Here is a 19,284-nt window from a genome sequence, read left to right as displayed (position 1 = left end):
TCATTCATCAAAGCGGGGAGTAAGATGTGCCCTACAGTCTATCTACAGGCCCCCCAAAAAACAATCATCTTTATAAATAAAATGATTGCATACTATAACAGCAGCAATCGAGAGTTAATAATCATTTAATTTAGCTAATTTGTTTTGGCAGAAAATCCCCCCTATTTGATTTTCTACATTCTACCGTGCAGTATGAAATGTTCTTTGATAACACAGCTGTGAAACCCAATATCCAGTGCCTCATGAGAATATTCCAGTCGTCCAGACCCCCTTCGGATTGAGGCACATCCATCACTGTTCACATCATCTCATCTCTCCTGTCTACACCAGATGTAGCTTAATTCCAGGTGATGCACACTTTGTCTCAGGGTCTGCTGTGCGGAGTGCTTGCAGGAGTTTTCTGGAAGGACCTTCCCTTGTCAATGGCATTAAAAATGATCACAAAGACGTTTAAAACATTGAAAATGTTTAAACAGCAATTGGTCTAAATAGGTTTGGTGGCACAAAACGATTAAACGAGGGCAGCTTCTGCCCAATTGGCTGACTGGCAGACCTGCTAAAGCAGCCACTAAAAGAGACAGGATCAGACTGCAGCAGACTGTATGGATATCAGAAAGGATCACTGTCCTCCATCCAGGACCAGTACCTCTCAAGATCCAGGAAAAGGGCACCCTGGTCATTTTGACCTGCTGCCCTCTGGCAGACGTTATAGAAGCCTGCAGACCAGGACCACCCGACACAGGAACAGTTTCTTCCCCCTTGCCATCTCCCTCCTACATTGCTGAAACTGTCACATTGCGAATCACTTTAACATTGCACTGCACTTTATGTACACTCTTATGTATACTCTGTTTATAAGATTTAGATTTTTTGTGTATTATATTGTACTGCACATTGTTCATCTATACACACTTATAGACCTATGTACATTCCTACATATATTTAAAATCAATATATATATTTATAAACATATTCTACAACTTGTACAAACTTAACACTTACACACATCCTTACACATTGTTGTTGTTTTTTTTTTTGTTGTTTTCTTCTACTCTGTACATGAGAGACACCATCAACCGGAATCAAATTCCTTGTATATGCTTGCACATACTTGGCTAATGAACACGATTCTGATTCTGCTGAAGCTGTCTGTGGCAGAAGTGATACAGCGCTCTCTAGAGGACAATATGTGTATTACAGCTGATCAAACGTTTGTGGTTTTACATCTTGTAAATATTCCAGATATGTTCATTATCATAGTCTCAGAAATAAATATAATTCAGATATAGTCTTCCATTGTTATTACACATTTTAACTACTAAAATATTATGCTTGATATTATGCTGGACAGTGTTGGACTGATTATTTACAGTTTTGGACAAGCTGCTGTGCTCTTATACCTCCACCTGTGTGGGTATTGAGTTTAATTTAAGAAAACAAATCTATCAAATGTATAATTCATTCTGTCTATAAAAATGCTATATTTACTCATAAATAATTACTGATATGTAGATATGACAATAATACCTTATGTCGTTATGTTAAAATAATATTTGGAGAATAATTTTAAAGACACCAGACAACAGAGGATATTATATTACATTAGTAATGACTTTTCGGTGTAAATAGGGGCTGAACCACCTCATATTTTCTAGACCCGTAACCTCCAGTGTTATAATAATACCGCTCCCGTCATTTATGTGCCTCGTGTCCATGCCCTTCAGTGGGTGCCGCATGCGCAGTAAGGACGGCCTACCAAGTCGCCATGTTTGCCACGCATGCGTACTTGTGTTTACCGGCTCGTCTATATAAACCCCGCGCCGCCACCGTCCCGTTCCACCTTCAGCCATTTTAGCGATGTTGGGAGCTGTGGGACGCTGCTGCACCGGGGCTTTGCAGGCTCTGAAGCCCGGGGTCACCCCCTTGAAGGCTCTCACTGGAGCTCCCGCCGCTCTCTTCTCGCGTGAGTGCATTTACGATTATGTTGTATCATAATCGTTTTGATTAATGTGCGCTGGTCGAATCGAGGCAAATGGCAGACGGCGTGCGGCTGGCGTTAGTCCGTCAAGGCCTCAGGTTCTTCTTCTCACCTTTTCAATGAAATATTTTATCTCCGTGGTCTTTGACTTGTCGTGCACGGCGACATGCGCGTCGCTTTTATCGGTCTGTGGACTTCCACGGGCTGCGTTTTTAAGTTCCGTCGGAAAACGCCGATGACCTCTGTGTGTCACGGATGGGCTGAGTTAGCATAGCGAGCTAGCCTCTCGGTCAGGACTGTCAACTCGACTGAGCTACTTTTTATTTATTTATTTATTTATTTATTTGGAATTGTTCGTCAGAAGGGTAAATAAATGCCACAGTAATGGAAACGTTCCTTCGTTCGTAGTCACTTGTCCTTTCATTCGGGTATGAGTAGCCGCTTTAATTTAGTTTACACGTGTTCTTTGGTGTATTGCTTTTAATAGTTGAACGAGAGGCCTATTAACAGGCGTCACCTTGCAAAATCACAGCTCCTCGTGAATTAATTTATTTAACCTCCACAGGCCGGGATTATGCTGCTCCAGCTGCCGCCGCGGCCGCCGCCAGTGGGCGCATCGTCGCGGTCATCGGGGCCGTGGTGGACGTCCAGTTTGATGAGGGTCTGCCTCCCATTCTGAATGCCCTGGAAGTGGCCGACCGCGACTCCAGGCTTGTCCTGGAGGTGGCCCAGCATCTGGGTAAGAAGCTATAAATTTGCACTTATTAATTAAATTTTTTTTTTTTTTTCTTTTCGTAATTTGGATAAATGTTCTGTGCACTTTCAGGTGAGAACACTGTCCGTACCATTGCCATGGATGGTACAGAGGGTCTTGTTCGTGGACAGAAGGTACTGGATACAGGTGCTCCCATCAGAATCCCTGTTGGTCCTGAGACTCTAGGAAGAATCATGAATGTCATTGGAGAGCCTATTGATGAGAGGGGTCCCATTACCACAAAACTGTAAGCAGATAATTTCATTTTATGGGTGAGTGTACATTTTCATCTCTAACCTTTTTTTACCTTTTATAGCACTGCTCCCATCCACGCTGAGGCTCCTGAGTTTACTGACATGAGCGTGGAACAGGAGATTCTAGTCACTGGCATTAAGGTGGTAGACCTCCTTGCCCCATATGCCAAGGGTGGAAAAATTGGTAAGATGCAGACGAATAAGTTGCAATGCGCTAACAATCCATATTTAAAGCATAAGTTTCATTTGTATCTGCCTTTTTGTTTCTAGGACTGTTTGGTGGTGCTGGTGTGGGCAAGACTGTGCTTATTATGGAGCTCATCAACAACGTGGCCAAGGCCCATGGTGGTTATTCTGTGTTTGCCGGTGTGGGGGAGAGAACCCGTGAGGGGAATGATCTGTACCATGAAATGATTGAGTCTGGTGTCATTAACCTGAAGGACACCACTTCCAAGGTAGTGTGCAGAACTGAGTCAAATTCATAAATGAACGTTACTTATCAGTTGCCTAACTAGACATGTGAAAGTTACAGGAATGAGGTCAGGTGACCTTTTAAGTGTTAAACTCATTGTCTGGTGTTTGCTCTCCTTCAGGTAGCGCTGGTTTATGGACAGATGAACGAGCCCCCTGGTGCCCGTGCTCGTGTCGCTCTGACTGGACTGACTGTTGCGGAGTACTTCCGTGACCAGGAGGGACAGGATGTGCTTCTCTTTATTGACAACATCTTCCGCTTTACCCAGGCTGGCTCAGAGGTCTGAGTATTTCCTATGAATAAAAAGCTTACTAGAGTAGCATTTGCAGTATTTTATTTTAATAAATGTATGCCACTTGGGAAGCAACAAAGAATGAATCGTAAAACTTGTCCCTTCAGGTGTCTGCCCTACTGGGACGTATCCCCTCTGCTGTGGGTTACCAGCCCACCCTGGCTACTGACATGGGTACCATGCAGGAGAGAATCACCACCACAAAGAAGGGGTCAATCACTTCTGTCCAGGCAAGTCTAGCAATAACCTATTTACATTTACAGCATTTATCAGAGCGACTTGCAATCAGTAGTTACAGGGACTGTACCCCCCTGGAGCAAGTGTCTTGCTCAGGGGCACAATGGTAGTAAGTGGGATTTGAATCCGGGTCTTCTGGTTCATAGGCAAGTGTTTACAAATAGGCTACTACCCCCCACTTATGGTGGTCTCATGTATAACTGAAATGGTGTCATGATCATCCTAATTAGTGTCTTAATTTCTTCAGGCTATCTATGTGCCTGCTGATGACTTGACAGACCCTGCCCCAGCCACTACTTTTGCTCACTTGGATGCCACTACTGTGCTGTCCCGTGCTATTGCTGAGCTGGGTATCTACCCTGCCGTCGACCCTCTGGATTCCACCTCTCGTATCATGGACCCAAACATTGTTGGTGCAGAGCATTATGACGTTGCCCGTGGCGTTCAGAAGATTCTGCAGGTCAGTGGAGTGAAGGCCGCTTTCATTCAGAGTATGTAGCATTTTCTGCTTGTTTTTGATTTGATCTAATTTGAAATCTCCTTCAGGATTACAAGTCTCTCCAGGATATCATTGCTATCCTTGGTATGGATGAGTTGTCTGAGGAGGACAAGCTGACCGTTGCCCGTGCTCGCAAGATCCAGCGTTTCCTTTCCCAGCCCTTCCAGGTGGCTGAGGTCTTCACTGGTCACTTGGGCAAATTGGTGCCCCTGAAGGAGACTATTCAGGGTTTCAAGTCAATTTTGGGTGGTATGTTTTGTTTTTCATGACTTTAGTGTGAAATATGAATTCTTTGAGGAGGTAACTAATGGGACACCTTTTTTCTTTCCCAGGTGAGTATGATGCTTTGCCTGAGCAGGCCTTCTACATGGTGGGCCCCATTGAGGAGGTAGTCCAGAAGGCAGAGAAACTGGCTGCAGAGCAATCATAAATCACCGTATTAATGTATTTTCATTAGCAAAAGATTGGGTTGGCGGGGGGGAAGGTATGGATGGAGCACTTGCTTTGTACGAAGTCATTCAAAACAATTGTACCTGTTGTCAGTCCTTGAAAGTTCTATTTAATGTTTCCATTTAACAATGGGGGAAATAAAGATCGGTCTTACGATAAATCTGTTTTATGAAAACTGATTTTACACTATACCGTTACTTACCACTTGCAGTTAAACTTTTATTTTTATATATATATATTACACACTTTCACATGGAACTCTATCAGTAGTTGTGTTCTCTTCAGTGTTTCAAGAATTATTCAGTGTTTTGATGGGGGGGTGGAATTGTGTAACTGGACCAGTATGGTTTGCTTATAAGGGTGGATTTAACTGGCATTCAGTTAAATATGGAATTTATCTTCTGCTTTTAATTTCACCAAATCTGAATTACACCCAGGGGCGTATTCTCTGCCCTCTTTTTCATACTTCAATGAGGGCCAAAGTAAACATGCGGAGTGTCATATGAGCTAGGTATAATATAACTAAAAACATCCCTTATGTTGCAGTTATGCTGGATTTTACATAGTGCTCCTAACCTTTTAAAAAGAGCAGGTTATGGATTTCAATCCTTCTGTATTCATTACTCAAGATTGTCAGCTCACCAACACAAAATTCATGGTTTTAATCTGCTTGGGACAAACTGTTTAGAAAATTGAAAAATCTGCTGGCAACTAGAAGTATGACCCTTTACTGGTCTTGTGATGTCATTCGATTATCATTATCAATGCCTCTAAATCAATATCACTACCAGCTCTATTATCTAACTTTTTTTTTTTTTATGCCACCCCCTGAAAATCACCAAGCAATACTATTATGAAGTAATGGAAGTAAATGTCCCTGTAACTCTGGCTGCTCGGGATAAAGTTGCCTGATAAATTCTGTAAAAACTGCAGACTCAGCCCCCCCCCCTATACTGAGCCCTGTAAGCCCTGTTGGTTTGTGGTGTACTGCTGGGTGGACAAAGATTTACCCTGTGGTGACAAGGTTAACTTTACTTCAGCTCATTTCTTTCAAGCACGCAAATACATATGCAAGAAAAGTTCTGCTTGATAATTTACATTAGGCTCATGCTGCTTACAGTCAAAATACTCATTTCTAATTCCGCATGCAGTTTCTGCATCTAAACACAAAAGGGAAATACATTTGCTGGGACAGAAAGAAAAACAAATACAACACTTTTAGATGTTGGATTTGGCCGGTTTGACGGCCTCTTTCAGCAACAGGTAGTCGAACAGCCAGGTGGGTGCATATGACATCGGGATCCAGAAGAACTTGGCGTCCCATCCAGGAGAATAGCGCTTCCGGGGGTGTGTGGCTGAAATGGCGTGCTCCATGCAGCTCACCACCTTCATCAGGTCCGGGTCAGAGAATTTGGAAACCTTTTCCATCATGATCTTTTCTGCTGTGTGATGAAGACCGTGAGGAAATTAAAAGCAGTCCGACTAGGTCAGCATGGAACGTCTTTTTCCATGACACCACGTATTTGAATATTAACGTTTTGCAATTATATACATAATTAAAAGAATTGATTCAGGCATGTGTACTATAAGCAGATTTAAGATATCTAATCCTAAAACGTTAAAAATGAATAGGCTTACTTTTTTCTAGGTAATCATCACCGTATTCGTCCTTGATTTCTTGCGGCAACTTGTTCCACAGCTCACGCGTATTGTGCGTTATGATCCGAGTGTCTGTCACGTTGGTTCTAAAAAAGCCTGGCTCAATGCAGAGGACTTTCACTCCAAACGGCTTCATGCCAATCCTGAGAAGAAAAAAAAAAGATATCATCTATACTGAACGGTTTCAAAAGAAACCATCTTCCGTTACAAGCCTCTGAACTGTGGGAGTTAAAGGCTGCTAATATGGCTTCAAATCTTTTACTACATGCACACCACATTACAATTACGTGTGGTTTATGCCGACTTCACACACACACACACACACACACACACACACACACACAAGGTGAAAGCTGAGCTCAGTTCTGACTAGCATTACTTTGGCTGTACAAAGGCTGAATAACTGCAATAAGTTGTGTGAAAGGTCACTGATACATATATCAAACGCTGGGCTGAGAACAAAGGTTAACCCAGACTGTCTTTTACGACAGGAAAATATCAGTCGGTATTAGATCACCGTGAAACTTAATCTGGGCAGAGAATGTGAACCTGTCACTGACCCAGAAAGCTGCAACAGTCCACATAAGGGAAAAGTAACACAACAAAAAAAAAAAAAGGGGGTCAAATGTCTCCAAATGAATCAACTCAGTCCTGCGGAGGCATCGGTACATGCTGACGAAAACGAGTCTTTGTTTGAGTTTATATACGTACCTGAGGCTGTCATTAAAGGCTTCCACTCCGTATTTCGAGACACAATAAGGGCCGCCGATCGGGCTGACCCGTCCAAACACGCTGGCCACGTTCACGACCCGGCCCTTGGCCTTCTTAATTAACGGCAGCACGCTCAGCGTCACGGCAATAACCCCGTTCAAGTTGACATCCAGCATGGACTTGTAGTCGCCGATGCTCAGCCAATCGCAGGGCGCGGAAGGTACCGACACACCGGCGTTGTTCACCACCGCCCAGAGGCCTGTTGGAATTGAGCAAAATACGGCGCTTAAGCAAACTTCTAGACTGTAGAGCAACAGCACAGACAAATATTGACAAAATCACCGTATTTCACAATCAGATTTCACCGTCAACCAGTGGCATGAGGACTAAAGCACGGACAGTGTCTTCCCAGACCGGGTCCCGATACGGTTTGACACACAATTCACCTTTGAGTCCGACTTTGTTTTTGATGAAGGCGGCGACTTTGTCCACGCTGTCCGTGCTGCGTACGTCCAGGTGGATGGTGGTCAGACGTGAAGAGCAGGCCTTCTTCAGCTCCTCCTCGCCCTTCTCCGTGTAGCACGCAGCGATAACGCAGAATCCACGCTTGTCCAGCGTTTGGGCCAGCAAGTTCCCAAAGCCAGAGTCACAGCCTGTGATGTATACATACTTGCTGCCTTTATCGGGGACGGTCTTGAGCTCCTTTAAATAGCGGTAAGCGTAGTACAGGACCACCAGGCCTACGACGTACAGGAACATGGCTAGAAACAGACAAATGGAAGTAAACTGTACCAGTTGATGAAACTGACCGAACGAATCCATGCCGATGCAGACACATACGTAAAAAGCACTACAGAGGCACAATATATTATAGATCCCAGCCTATATTGCCAATAACGGGGCAGTTTTTCACAGAAACACCAATTGGTCACGTTTGTGTTGAGTCAAATAGAGCTTTGATGTCACCTAAAGCAGACAGTAGAGACGAAACAGCCCACACCTGGACAATAAGGTGCAACACATTCACACAGAGAAGAAAGTAAATTAATGGCATTTAGGAAATTATCCTCCCGGTCCAGATGCACTTCCATGCAACATTTACTAAAGGAGCTCAGCAACTTTCTCGCCTCCAGTGCAAAACCGCCCGGAAGAATTTGGGTAACCTGTGGCTACGAGGTCGACTACGAAACGAAGATGCGCGTCCTGTTACCTGGAGGTCTGCGTGAATCCGACTGGCCGTCGAGTGAACTATGAGCCCGCAGCAGCACTTCCCCCAAACTGCGTGCTCTGCAACACGTCCAACGATTCGTTTTGCATGGAGCCGCAACACCTACTCGCTCGCGGCTGTCTGGTGCATTTGAGGAACTCGGGGAAGCTCTTACCGACAAGCCGACGCGGACTGACGTGCGCGGACCCCGCCGCCGGACGCCGCGCCTGCGCCGGTAAATGAGTAACAGGATGTGGCTGCAGGACCTTTGTACAGACAAGAGTGGCGCAATAAAAGGGGACTCAGCTCATGATGAATATAATATTGGCTGGAAAGTTACTCCTGCAACAGTTCAACATTATCATTTATCCACAATGTACTTAAACGTTCTGAATTATTATGAAAAAGTATTAAAAAGGTATAATCTGCATGCACGAATGTCTTAGTCTGCTACGAAACCCCTGCTAAGTTAGTAGTTAAGTTTGTAGTTAGTAGTAGTTGTTGTATCAGGATTAGAGGGTTGCTTTAAGGTTTATACACTACAGCTTGACCCTGCGGAAGCCACTGTGTGTGTGTGTGTGTGTGTGTGTGTGAGAGAGAGAGAGAGGGCGAGAGAGAGAGACAGGTAGTTGCGAACATTCTCGCCACCAGGTGGCGACACCCAGCCTTGTTTTATAGTGGCGTTCACTTAGCGGCTCGCCACGGCGGATCATACGGTCAAATTCAAATTTTCAAATTCAGATTTTATTTACGTACAAAGTCATACACGGTATGATATGCAGTGAAATTACACTTTTATGTCTTTAACCTAAAACATAAAATATGTGTAACAGGTAGGGTGAAGGTGTGCAAATAGGTGGAGTCAAAGTATAAAGTGCTAAAGTATAGCAAGGTAAATGTGCAAAAAAGGGGTAAAAAGAGTTAACATTTTAATTAAAAGTTGCGCAAGGATTTCAAGGGGAATTGAGTCCAGAAGTGATTGAGAGTGAAAGTGCTGGAGTTTATTGGAGTTCTATGAAGTGTTGTTATTGTTGCGAGCTCGAATAGCCAGCGGGAAGAAGCTCCTCCTCATTCTCTCTGTGTTCAGTTGATCGAACCACCCTCTGTAGGGCTCGCCTGTCCATGGTGCTGTCCATCAGGATGCTCTCTATGGTGCAGGAGTAGAGGTTCCTGAGCACCTCGGAGGGCAGTCTAAAGTCTCTCAGGCGTCTGAGGTGGTAGAGACGCTGACAGGCCTTTTTCACCAAGGTCTTGATGTGATGTGATGTTAACACCGAGGTATCAGAAACTGTCCACTCTCTCCACTGGGCTCCTGTTGATTACAGGGGTCTGGTAGGTCCTCTCCTGCTTGGTACTGTAAGGATCCCAGCAGGACCAGGCCTGTCCCAGCAGGGGACATCCTGACACCTCAGAAAAACCACGAGAACCTGGAAACGTAATCGATCCCACAGACTATTATTTACCAAATGGTCACGAGAACAGGTGGATGAGATCTCTCCCACAGACTCTTCATCCTGAGGATGGCAGGAAAGCCCCTCTCACCTCTGGGGGAAGCAGAGTTCCTTGGGTGTTTAATTTGAGTACAATATATATATATATATGGATGTATCATGACAATACATGCGTGTTTAGATTTATTCTCATTGGCTCAATGTCCCCTGTCACATAAATTAAACAGATATAAGATATAACAAATATGTTAGTACTAAAACCAAACCATAACAACATCAAAGGTCTCCAACACTTGAGGGGGTCGTATAGTGACCCCCCCCAAAGTGATCCAGATCGAGGATACAAAAGGGAAGGTAACATGCCGCTCGGGGAGTCACTGCATTCAGTTTCTCCCACACGTGCTGCGGTTTTAAGAACTCTGCTACCTGTTCTTTTATCCAGTGCTGTGTGCAACATCTGTTGGGTATGTTGGATTGATTTTCATTCTATCATTTTATCCTGTTTTGGACAATTAAGGAACTGTATTTACTATATCTGTAGAGCTGTGAAGATTATGTATCATAATAAATGTAAATTTTGATATCTTTAATCTCCAGTCTTGTTATAGAATATTCTGTCAACTAAAGTTGTTGGTTATAGGGGGAACTTGCTGATCATATGGCAACACGCCAGATTTATGTATGTTTAAAGAACTTCTTGATCCTATAGCACGTAAGCAGGTATTTTGTGTGAACCACAGAGAGTTCCTTTCTTCCTGCCCCTGGTGTGATCAGCCTGTCAGTCGGTGCAAATCCGCATGGTAGAAAGTTATTTTATAAATCATACTTGATTTACTAACTGGCCACTGTTTTGCTGATAAAGATTCGTTAAGTCAATGCAAATTTGCAGAGTCTTTAGTTCTCCCTAATTTTATACATTGTTCAGTCCCTATTGTCCTGTTCATTCCAACAACCCATCTAAAGTGAATAGTCTTGGTAGCTATATTGGAGTCAGATAATACAGATCTAAGACTATTTATCCGGTTGATAAATAAATTAATTTTGTAGATTTGTTATTTTATTTTGCGTCAAAAAACGTCATACACGCTAAACCCTTCACCGTAATATCAGGTTCCATTATTGGACTGATAGGTGGGTTTTACAGTACTAAAGTCCACTATTAACTCCTTTGTCTTGGTGACGTTCAGGTGGAGATTGTTCCTCTGGCACCAGTTCACCAGATTTCCAACCTCCTCCAGGTAGGCCGTCTTGTCGTTGTCAGAGATTAGGCCCACCACGACGTCAGCAAACTGTCGTCAGCAAACTTGATGATGGTGGTGGAGTTAGTAGTGGCTGTACAGTCGTATGCGTACAGGGAGTACAGCATGGGGCTCATGGGGTTTCTTTGGGACCAGAACAATGATGGATTCCTTGAAGCATGTGGGGATGACCGACTGAGATAGAGAGAGGTTGAATATCTCTGTGAACACAGGTGCTAGCTGGTCTGTGCAGGCTCTGAGGATTCTGAGGATCCGCTTTCGGTGGAATGTAAGCGGCGCTGATGATGACCGATGTGAACTCCCGAGGAAGATAGAAGTCACCCAGCTGGATGGCATGTACACAGCCTGTTCCTGACGCCGGCTTGTTTCCCCCGGGGCCGCCGCTTCGCGTTGCATCCTTTGTTCTTCCTCAGGATCTCACTCGGCCAGCTGTCCTCCGGTCTGGCTGTCCTTTCCCCGGGCTGACACTACGTCCCCGATGCCTGAGTTCTTTAGCATGCACCTGTCATAAACCTGTATTCACTGTGATCGTTTTACTTGGCAACATTGTAGGTACTCACAGTTACAAATGGAAATTATTTACTAAAGCGGACTATAAAAGTACGCTGCTGCCACACTCTGTAAGGAAAACAAAAAAACACTAGAAGGAGGACAGTCGTGATAGTGCACTAGGCCATAAAGGAGGAGATCCTGGGTTGGGTTTGGAACGCGGATCTGACAGAGAACACGCACGGCACGTCAACTTCCAGGGACATCAGCGAGAGAAGCCGCCATTGTCTTTGCACCGTCTTTAGTTTCTGAAGGGTGAAAAAATAATTTTCTGAGAGAGAACCGCAGGGGTAGGAGAGTTTGGACACTTTTAAGGAATTTTGCTTGCTATAACGAGAAAACCATTTTGTGGATGAACAACGTGAGTTGTTTTCTCTATTCAAATACTACAAATTAGAAACTGCTGGATTATTTGTAGTTTGAAACGTGCATTTGATTGTGTCTAAATGATGAGGTCGTCTTAAGTGAACAGTGAGCATGTGATACTTGCAACATTGTGTTTTTTAGAGTAGCTCTCTACTTCTCTACATACAATTTTGTAGATTTCAAATGATTTTAATGAAGGTTTGAAAAAGTAAATACCTGTCGTGACCATGAGGTCACTGTCACTGGATGCTCCAACTTTGTCCACCCCGGACACAGGCAACACGCAAAGTACAATTAGAGCCAGTAACACTTTATTTGCTGTTTAGGTCAACCAGATAAAACACCTGTTGGGGCCGTATCAGAACAAAACACTGCCCGGAGCTGATACACATCACCAATACTGGCGTTTTGATGCCACCCTCCCCGATACACACACAGCAAATCGTGACAAAGTTCAAAGCACATTTACAAACCTACAATTCTTCAAAATATTAAATCACACCAAACACACATTACGAACCGCTGTAAAGTACCACTAATTCACTCTAAGAGGGTTGGGTGGGTAATAAAAATCAGTATAGTAAATGAACCAGGCTGGTTACCTGAACCCCCCCCATCCATACAACAATCCTGAATATTCAGTAAAGATATACCTGTATAAAAATACATATTTAATAAGAGAAAGATCCTAAAACAGTCTGTACTGTTTCCCCCACCGACCAGTACAAAACCAAAAGGTCATCCAAACTGTCAAACCAGAATTGTGCACATGACGGTCTCCAGGCATTCCACTCTGCAGCTGCGCCGGATCACACAGCCCTGAATCCCGCGAACACGCCCCAAGCCCTCTTCCTGAGTGCTCGGCCACCAACTCCGCCCAGTTCCTTTCCAAGCCGTATGAATGAAACAGCCACCGGAGTGTAGATGCTGTTCCACTCCTTCCAAACTGCCTTCCGGCGCCGGCCTCAGCCGCTGTAGGACAATCCCGCTGAATACACGAAGACAGTCGGGCAACGAGATGGAATGTTTCGGGTCGGCAGGCAATCGCTTGTCAGCCGGAAATTACAACTCCGACATCCCTTCAGGGATACTTAGCTTGCAATGTTGTCGCTGGCTACAGCATCGCTGGCTGCCCCGCCCTCTACTACTCCACTGGTCACAGCTCGGTCGCGTTGCCGCCATTCGGGCTGCTGTCATCGGTCACGTCCCATAACCCGGTTCCGGGTCCTCGTCACTGCTCTCCCCGAAAAAAACTCGCCCCTATGACTTAAGGTGGGCCCTATTTATAAGAAACACAGACCTTCCCACAGCCAATACCCTGTCTTCACCAATCAGTCCAATCAGAGTCATTGAAATTCAGGCTGATGCAACACCAGTCCCTTGTAGGAACATATCCAGTCATTATTAGGGTTTAATTAGTCCCGGAACCATTACTGAGCGCCAGTCAGGGGAAATGCAAAACAGAAACATATCAACAGCCATTAACACAATACTACAATTTCATGTACTTGACATTTCCATGTACCTCTCCCCCTTTTAACATTTGTCGTCCCGACCACTAATTCCCAAATCTGTTGAGGCGCACCCCAAAATTAACTCTGTTGGAGCGCCTAGGTCCTGAACTCTCAATCCCAACACTCCCTTGAGAGTAAGGACCTACCTGCCTCTGTTCCCCTAAATCGATGGCAGTTCTTAATGCATGTCCTTCATTTTGGGAGGGGCCTGACTGTGGAGGGCCACACAGAAAATTAACAGGCCTACACCACCCTGTGATACCTCCCCACTCCCCACTCCCATCGGGGCGTATCACATAAACTGGCTGGCCAGGATTAGGTTGGGAGACGACCACAAAAGGGCTTTGGGATCCTAATTTTCCCCGGGCCCGCCTCCTTAAGTTCCTACAGAGTACTCGTTCCCCCGGCACCAAGGGGAGGGCTTTGGCCCTCCTTTCATAACGCTGTCGGTCCCACTTTTGCCGCTGATGTGTCTGTCTCCATACCTGATGGTAGGCTGTCACTAACTGTCTTTGGTGTTGTTGCACCCAGTCATTCAAAGAGCCCTGTGTCTGTGGTAAGCCTAAGCCTATGCCTAAGGCCATATCAACTGGCAGTCGAGCATGTCTCCCATACAGGATGTAAAAAGGTGCTAGGCCTGTTGAACTGTGTGGGGTATTATTATAGGCTTGCAACAAGTGAGGCAATTGACTTGCCCAACGTGTCTGGCCCTCCTGATCTAAAGTATTTAATAGCCTCAGGAGGGTCTGATTAAACCACTCACAAGCTCCATTACCTTGAGGATGGTAAAGAGTTGTGCGACTCTTAGAGCAACCATACACTTGGCACAGTTCTCTCATGAGGTCGGATTCAAAAGCACCCCCCTGATCTGTTAGAATTCGTTCTGGACACCCAAACAGTTGGAACAAATACCTCCATAGAGCTTTCACTGTAGTCTGTGCGGTCTGATCCTTTGTGGGGATGGCTATGGCATATTTGGAAAACACGTCAGTCATCCCCAATATATAAGGATGGGAGTCATTCACTCTACCTAATGAAAGAAAGTCCATGGGCAAAATTTCAAAAGGGGTAATGACTCACCACAGGCTGAAGGGGCACCCTATCCTCTTGTTCTCTTTTACCCAGAATGCACTGATGGCACTCTGTTGGCCACTTCCCACAATCATGAGCCAAGCCCTTCCAGTACACCCGCCCCCTGTGTGCTCGCACCATTCTCTGACGCAGAGCATGGCCAAAAGCGCCATGATAGGATTCCCAGATTTCCCGGGTTTTCGTGACTGGCACCACCAATGTCTGTCCAATCACAGGGTCCTGACTCTCCCGTACTAGAATCCCATCAAGTAGCCTCTGGCCGACCGCTGAAAGGGAATGTGTACCCTGCGGTTGACGTACCATGCCTTCTGTTTTCCACTGACGCACCACACTAAGATTAGGATCAGCCCCCTGAAGGGTCACCCAATTCCCCGGAGGATGTTCCCCTACTACGGGCACCCCCATATTTCCCCCCCCTCTGGGTTGTGAGACCATATGTGCTTCCACTATGTTATTTCAGGCCACAACAGGAACCCGGGATAGGGCATCTGCATTTTAGTCTGCGGACCCGGGCCTATAGCAGAGTTCAAAGTTATAGTTGGCCAGTTGGGCCACCCAACGCTGTTCTGTTGCCCCCAAGTTGTCAGTCTGAAGATGAGTTAAGGGACGGTTATTGGTATAGACTGTAAAAGATGCCCCCCAGAGATAGTCTTTAAATTTCTCTGTGACTGCCCACTTCAAATGCCAATAATTCCAGTTTAAAGGAGCTGTAATTCTTGTCATTCCTTTCTGCTGCATGTAAACTACGGCTTGCATATGCAATCACCCTCTCCTTCCCTTCTTGTACCTGAGCAAGTACGGCCCCAAGGCCGTGGAGGCTGTCATCCATATATAACTGAAAGGGCATGTTAAAATCTGCATAGACCAGGACTGGGGTCTAAATGAGGGCCCTTTTGAGTCTTTGAAAAGCCTCTTGTCAGGCCGAAGTCCAGGATACAGTCGCGGTCTTCTTACCCCCTGTTCCTTGGAGCAAGCTATTCAGGGGTTGTGCAATCTCCGAGAACCCTAAGACAAAGCAGCGGTAATAACCTACAAAACCCAGGAAGGAACGTACTTCTCTCACCATAGTGGGAACTAGCCACTCCCGTACTGCGGCAGTCTTCTCTGGGTCCACGGCGACCCCCTCTCGACTCATGATGTGGCCCAAGTACTTCACCTTCCGCTGGGGCTGGAGCTTAAGCCCATGATGGTGAAGCCATTCAAACACTTGTTGCAGGTGCACTAAATGACTATCAAAGTTCGAAGAATACAGGATCACATCATCAAGGTAGATCAACAGGAAGTCTTTGACTCTCTCATTTCGGAAACAAAATCATTCATATGGTTCTTGACCGTGTCCGCATTTGCACATTTCATTAGTTTCAAGTGTTTTTTATATAGTTTGTCTTTCCTGTTTTTTTTCTTAAGCTGACCATTGTACTGTGCTCCAGGGCCTCCTGATCCTCCACAGTTTTGGCGTAGGAACTGGCTCTAGTTTCACCTCCTTGTTAATGGAGTGTCTCTCTGTTGACTATGGAAAAAAGTCCAAACTAAAGTATGCGGTCTACCCAGCTCCTCAGGTGTCCACACCAGTCTGGAGCACTCGGACTGTGCCTTCACATGGTCGACAATGAAGCCATCTATTAAAGGAGTTTGGTTTTTTACCGAACTACTGAGGTGCCTGACACAGGACGTGGCCTGGCTGACGCGCTTGATGTAACAATGCTATACTCTGTTGGTTCCGTTATATGCTACACAATTAAATGAACCTCGATTTCTAATACAAAAATGTCCAAATGCGTATCATTTATTCCAAAGCACTTTGCAGATATCACCAGTTAGCAGTTGGAGTTGGAGGTACAGCAAACAGTCGGCGTAGCATTCGTGCAAGCGTTCAAAAACCCTTTGCCCTTCCGGGTCAAACACCTACCAACAACATAGTTTGTGCTACCTTTATACCTGAATACCTGTATGTGCCACCCTGTGTTCCACCTAGGATATTACAACCATTAACCTTGCAACATTTGGCGGCTACACCATCTATGAGATCTGTCACAGAAACCTAGACATTGAGCGTACCACTTACACCAACCTCAACTGGCTCATCAGCCAGATTGTGTCCTCCATCACTGCTTCCCTGTGCTTTGATGGTCCCTGAATGTGGACCTGACTGAGTTTCAGATCAACCTGGTTCAGACCAGTTTTTTAGTTCCCAAAAAATCGACAGTTTATATAGCCCCAGTCGACATCAGCAGCTCCCCATCCCCACTGTCCAGAACTTCTTTGGAGCCAATCAGTAGTCTTTCTCCATAGCCTCACCGAACTCCTCCCACGCCCGAGATTTTGCCTCGGCGACTGCCACTGCTGCACCCCACTTGGCCGTCCAGTACCAGTTTGTGTCTTCTGGAGACCCACAGACCAGCCATGCCCCATAGCCTCCTGAATCCCGACACATAATTTTTGTCCTCTGTAGAGGACATGATTTTGGTCATTTTATTTTAAATGGCATTTGACTAACCTAATTCAATGGCATTGCATATGTCACATTTTACGGCACCAGGAGAGGTAAGTGCTAATTATTTCATAGAAAATATGTCTGTGCTGTCAAAAATCTAATTACTTCTTTATTGTGATAGTCTTAACTTAATTTTAATAAGATTTCATACATGTGAAGTGAATTTAACCCTTCGAAAACACAACTTGTATTCAGTGTCCTCTGGAGAGGACAGCAGGACTTACTAACTCTCATTATGACCATTGTTCACAAAACAGAAAGCCAGGGGATGAGTAAGGTTGAAAGGATTGTGCAAGCCTTTGTGCTTGCCAGTCCAAGTGGTCTGGTGCTGGACTTTGAGGTTAATAAGGGCAATAACACGTTCACTGACCATCACCTGGGAATCGGAGGGAATGCTGTCATTTGGATGGCATAGACTCTTCGACGAGGAACACACCTATACTTTGACAGATTTTTCACTTCTGTCAAACTGCTAGATGCACTGAAAGCTAGTGGACTCCAGGGAACAGGGACCATCACGAAAAACAGAATCCCAAAACAGTGCAAGTCAAAGATGTCCAATAACACATTTGAAAAAAAAAGGAAGAGGTGCATCTGAGAAGGTTGTCAGAAAGCCATCAGAGATTGCAGGACAATGAGGCAGTCCTCTTGGATCTTATTGCCCAAGCCCAGTGGGGACGAGGTCAAGAGTTTGATGAGGTGGTCAGTGATGTCAGCACTAATGATGAGTACACTCCCCCTAAGAGGAGGCTAAGTGTGGAGCCACAGCCCAGTGACAGCCTGAAAAAATATGGGGCTTTCCATATGCCCAAGATGGTGGAGGCAGCCCATGCATCACGGTGCCGGAGAGGTGGATGTAATGGCAAAACCTATGTGAAATTCATCAAATGCAATGTGTTTCTGTGCATTGCCAAAGGAAAAGACTGTTTCCTGGCATATCACTCCAAACTCAGAACCCCTTCTGGTTTTAAATAATTATTTCACATTTTTAAAAATTGTTTGCCAAGTTGCCTTACTGTTACCTTGTTAAGCTGTCTGGAGGCATGAATTGCCCTTTCACATTTTACATGATCCGCATTAGTAAACAAAAGTTCAATTGCTACATTGTACAAGCTTTTTCCATGTTTAAATAAGATTCCTGAATTTAGCAGTTTTTAATGTTTTAATTATATGAATTGTCCATTGGGGCTGTCCATATGGCCAAGATGGTGGAGGCAGCCCATGCATCTGAGAAGCCCATGCATCTGAGAAGGTGCGCCACCTAGTGGTAGACTAGGCGGCGCCACGAGTAAGCAGCGGCTAAAGCGCTCCAGTGAATTCAGTGTTTTTATACTGATTCTTGTCCGTTTTTTTCGTTTTGTTTGTGATCAAATACGATGCGTATCAATTACAACAGACACACTTTGCTCGAAATCGGAAGAAAATGCACAATTCCTCCGCCAAATCTGCTGCCGGAGATGCTACGGAGCCCGGCCGAGGCAACGAGGCACAGCTGGCCGAGGCGAAAGCGTTGTTTCCGGAAACAGAAGCGGGGCAAGCGTGCTGGGTTGAGCGTGAGGCTAAAAGCTAACCCGGCCCAACCGGCACTTCCATCTGTCCTGCTCTCCAACGTTCGCTCACTGGACAATAAAATGGACTATCTGTGGGATAGTGAGATAAAAAACTGCTGCGTTTTTATCTTTATGGAAACGTGGCTGAACATGGACATTGCAGACTCGGCTATCCAGCTAAGCGGGCTATCATGCTATCGGGCCGACAGAGAAGCCTTTTTGTCCGGTAAGAGCCGCGGAGGCGGTTTGTGCGTTTACATTAACCAACTCTGGTGCACGAACTCTGCTGAAGTGAGTCGCCACTGCTCACCACAGGTTTCTCGTCATAAAGTGCCGCCCGTTTTACCTGCCGAGAGAATTCCCCATGGTGCTAATTGTAGCTGCGCACCTGCCGTCTAGCGCTAATGCTAACATGGCACTAGCCGAACTATACGAGGCTATCAGCAAGCTCCAGACCACGCACCCGGACGGATTTCTCATCATTGCTGGCGATTTT

The 19,284-nt window shown here is 45.3% G+C and overlaps 2 protein-coding genes and 1 pseudogene across 2 annotated transcripts; 2 read left to right on the top strand and 1 right to left on the bottom strand.

Annotated features, from left to right (window-relative positions):
• Positions 1-1,832: 1,832 nt before the first annotated feature.
• Positions 1,833-5,096, top strand: atp5f1b (ATP synthase F1 subunit beta). The gene is made up of 10 exons (XM_028980774.1): positions 1,833-1,963; positions 2,544-2,717; positions 2,805-2,979; positions 3,049-3,170; positions 3,257-3,441; positions 3,580-3,738; positions 3,858-3,980; positions 4,235-4,447; positions 4,534-4,735; positions 4,819-5,096. Exons 1-10 carry the CDS (start codon positions 1,858-1,860, stop codon positions 4,914-4,916), a joined length of 1,557 nt encoding a protein of 518 aa, XP_028836607.1. The 5' UTR covers positions 1,833-1,857; the 3' UTR covers positions 4,917-5,096.
• An 857-nt stretch (positions 5,097-5,953) lies between these two features.
• Positions 5,954-8,733, bottom strand: LOC114790354 (retinol dehydrogenase 7-like). The gene is made up of 5 exons (XM_028980346.1): positions 8,517-8,733; positions 7,753-8,067; positions 7,307-7,565; positions 6,575-6,738; positions 5,954-6,378 (listed from the first exon to the last, which is right to left on the bottom strand). The coding sequence occupies exons 2-5, from the start codon at positions 8,063-8,065 to the stop codon at positions 6,155-6,157; spliced, it is 960 nt and encodes a 319-aa protein (XP_028836179.1). The 5' UTR covers positions 8,066-8,067; positions 8,517-8,733; the 3' UTR covers positions 5,954-6,154.
• A 7,325-nt stretch (positions 8,734-16,058) lies between these two features.
• LOC114789903 (tubulin alpha chain-like) lies at positions 16,059-17,036 on the top strand (annotated as a pseudogene).
• The last annotated feature ends 2,248 nt before the right edge of the window (positions 17,037-19,284 follow it).

The sequence above is a fragment of the Denticeps clupeoides genome, chromosome 5, assembly GCF_900700375.1.
Source record: "Denticeps clupeoides chromosome 5, fDenClu1.1, whole genome shotgun sequence".
In the NCBI taxonomy this organism is placed as follows: domain Eukaryota; kingdom Metazoa; phylum Chordata; class Actinopteri; order Clupeiformes; family Denticipitidae; genus Denticeps; species Denticeps clupeoides.
Note: the sequence above shows the minus strand (reverse complement) of the source record. Positions and strands in the feature narration are given on the sequence as shown.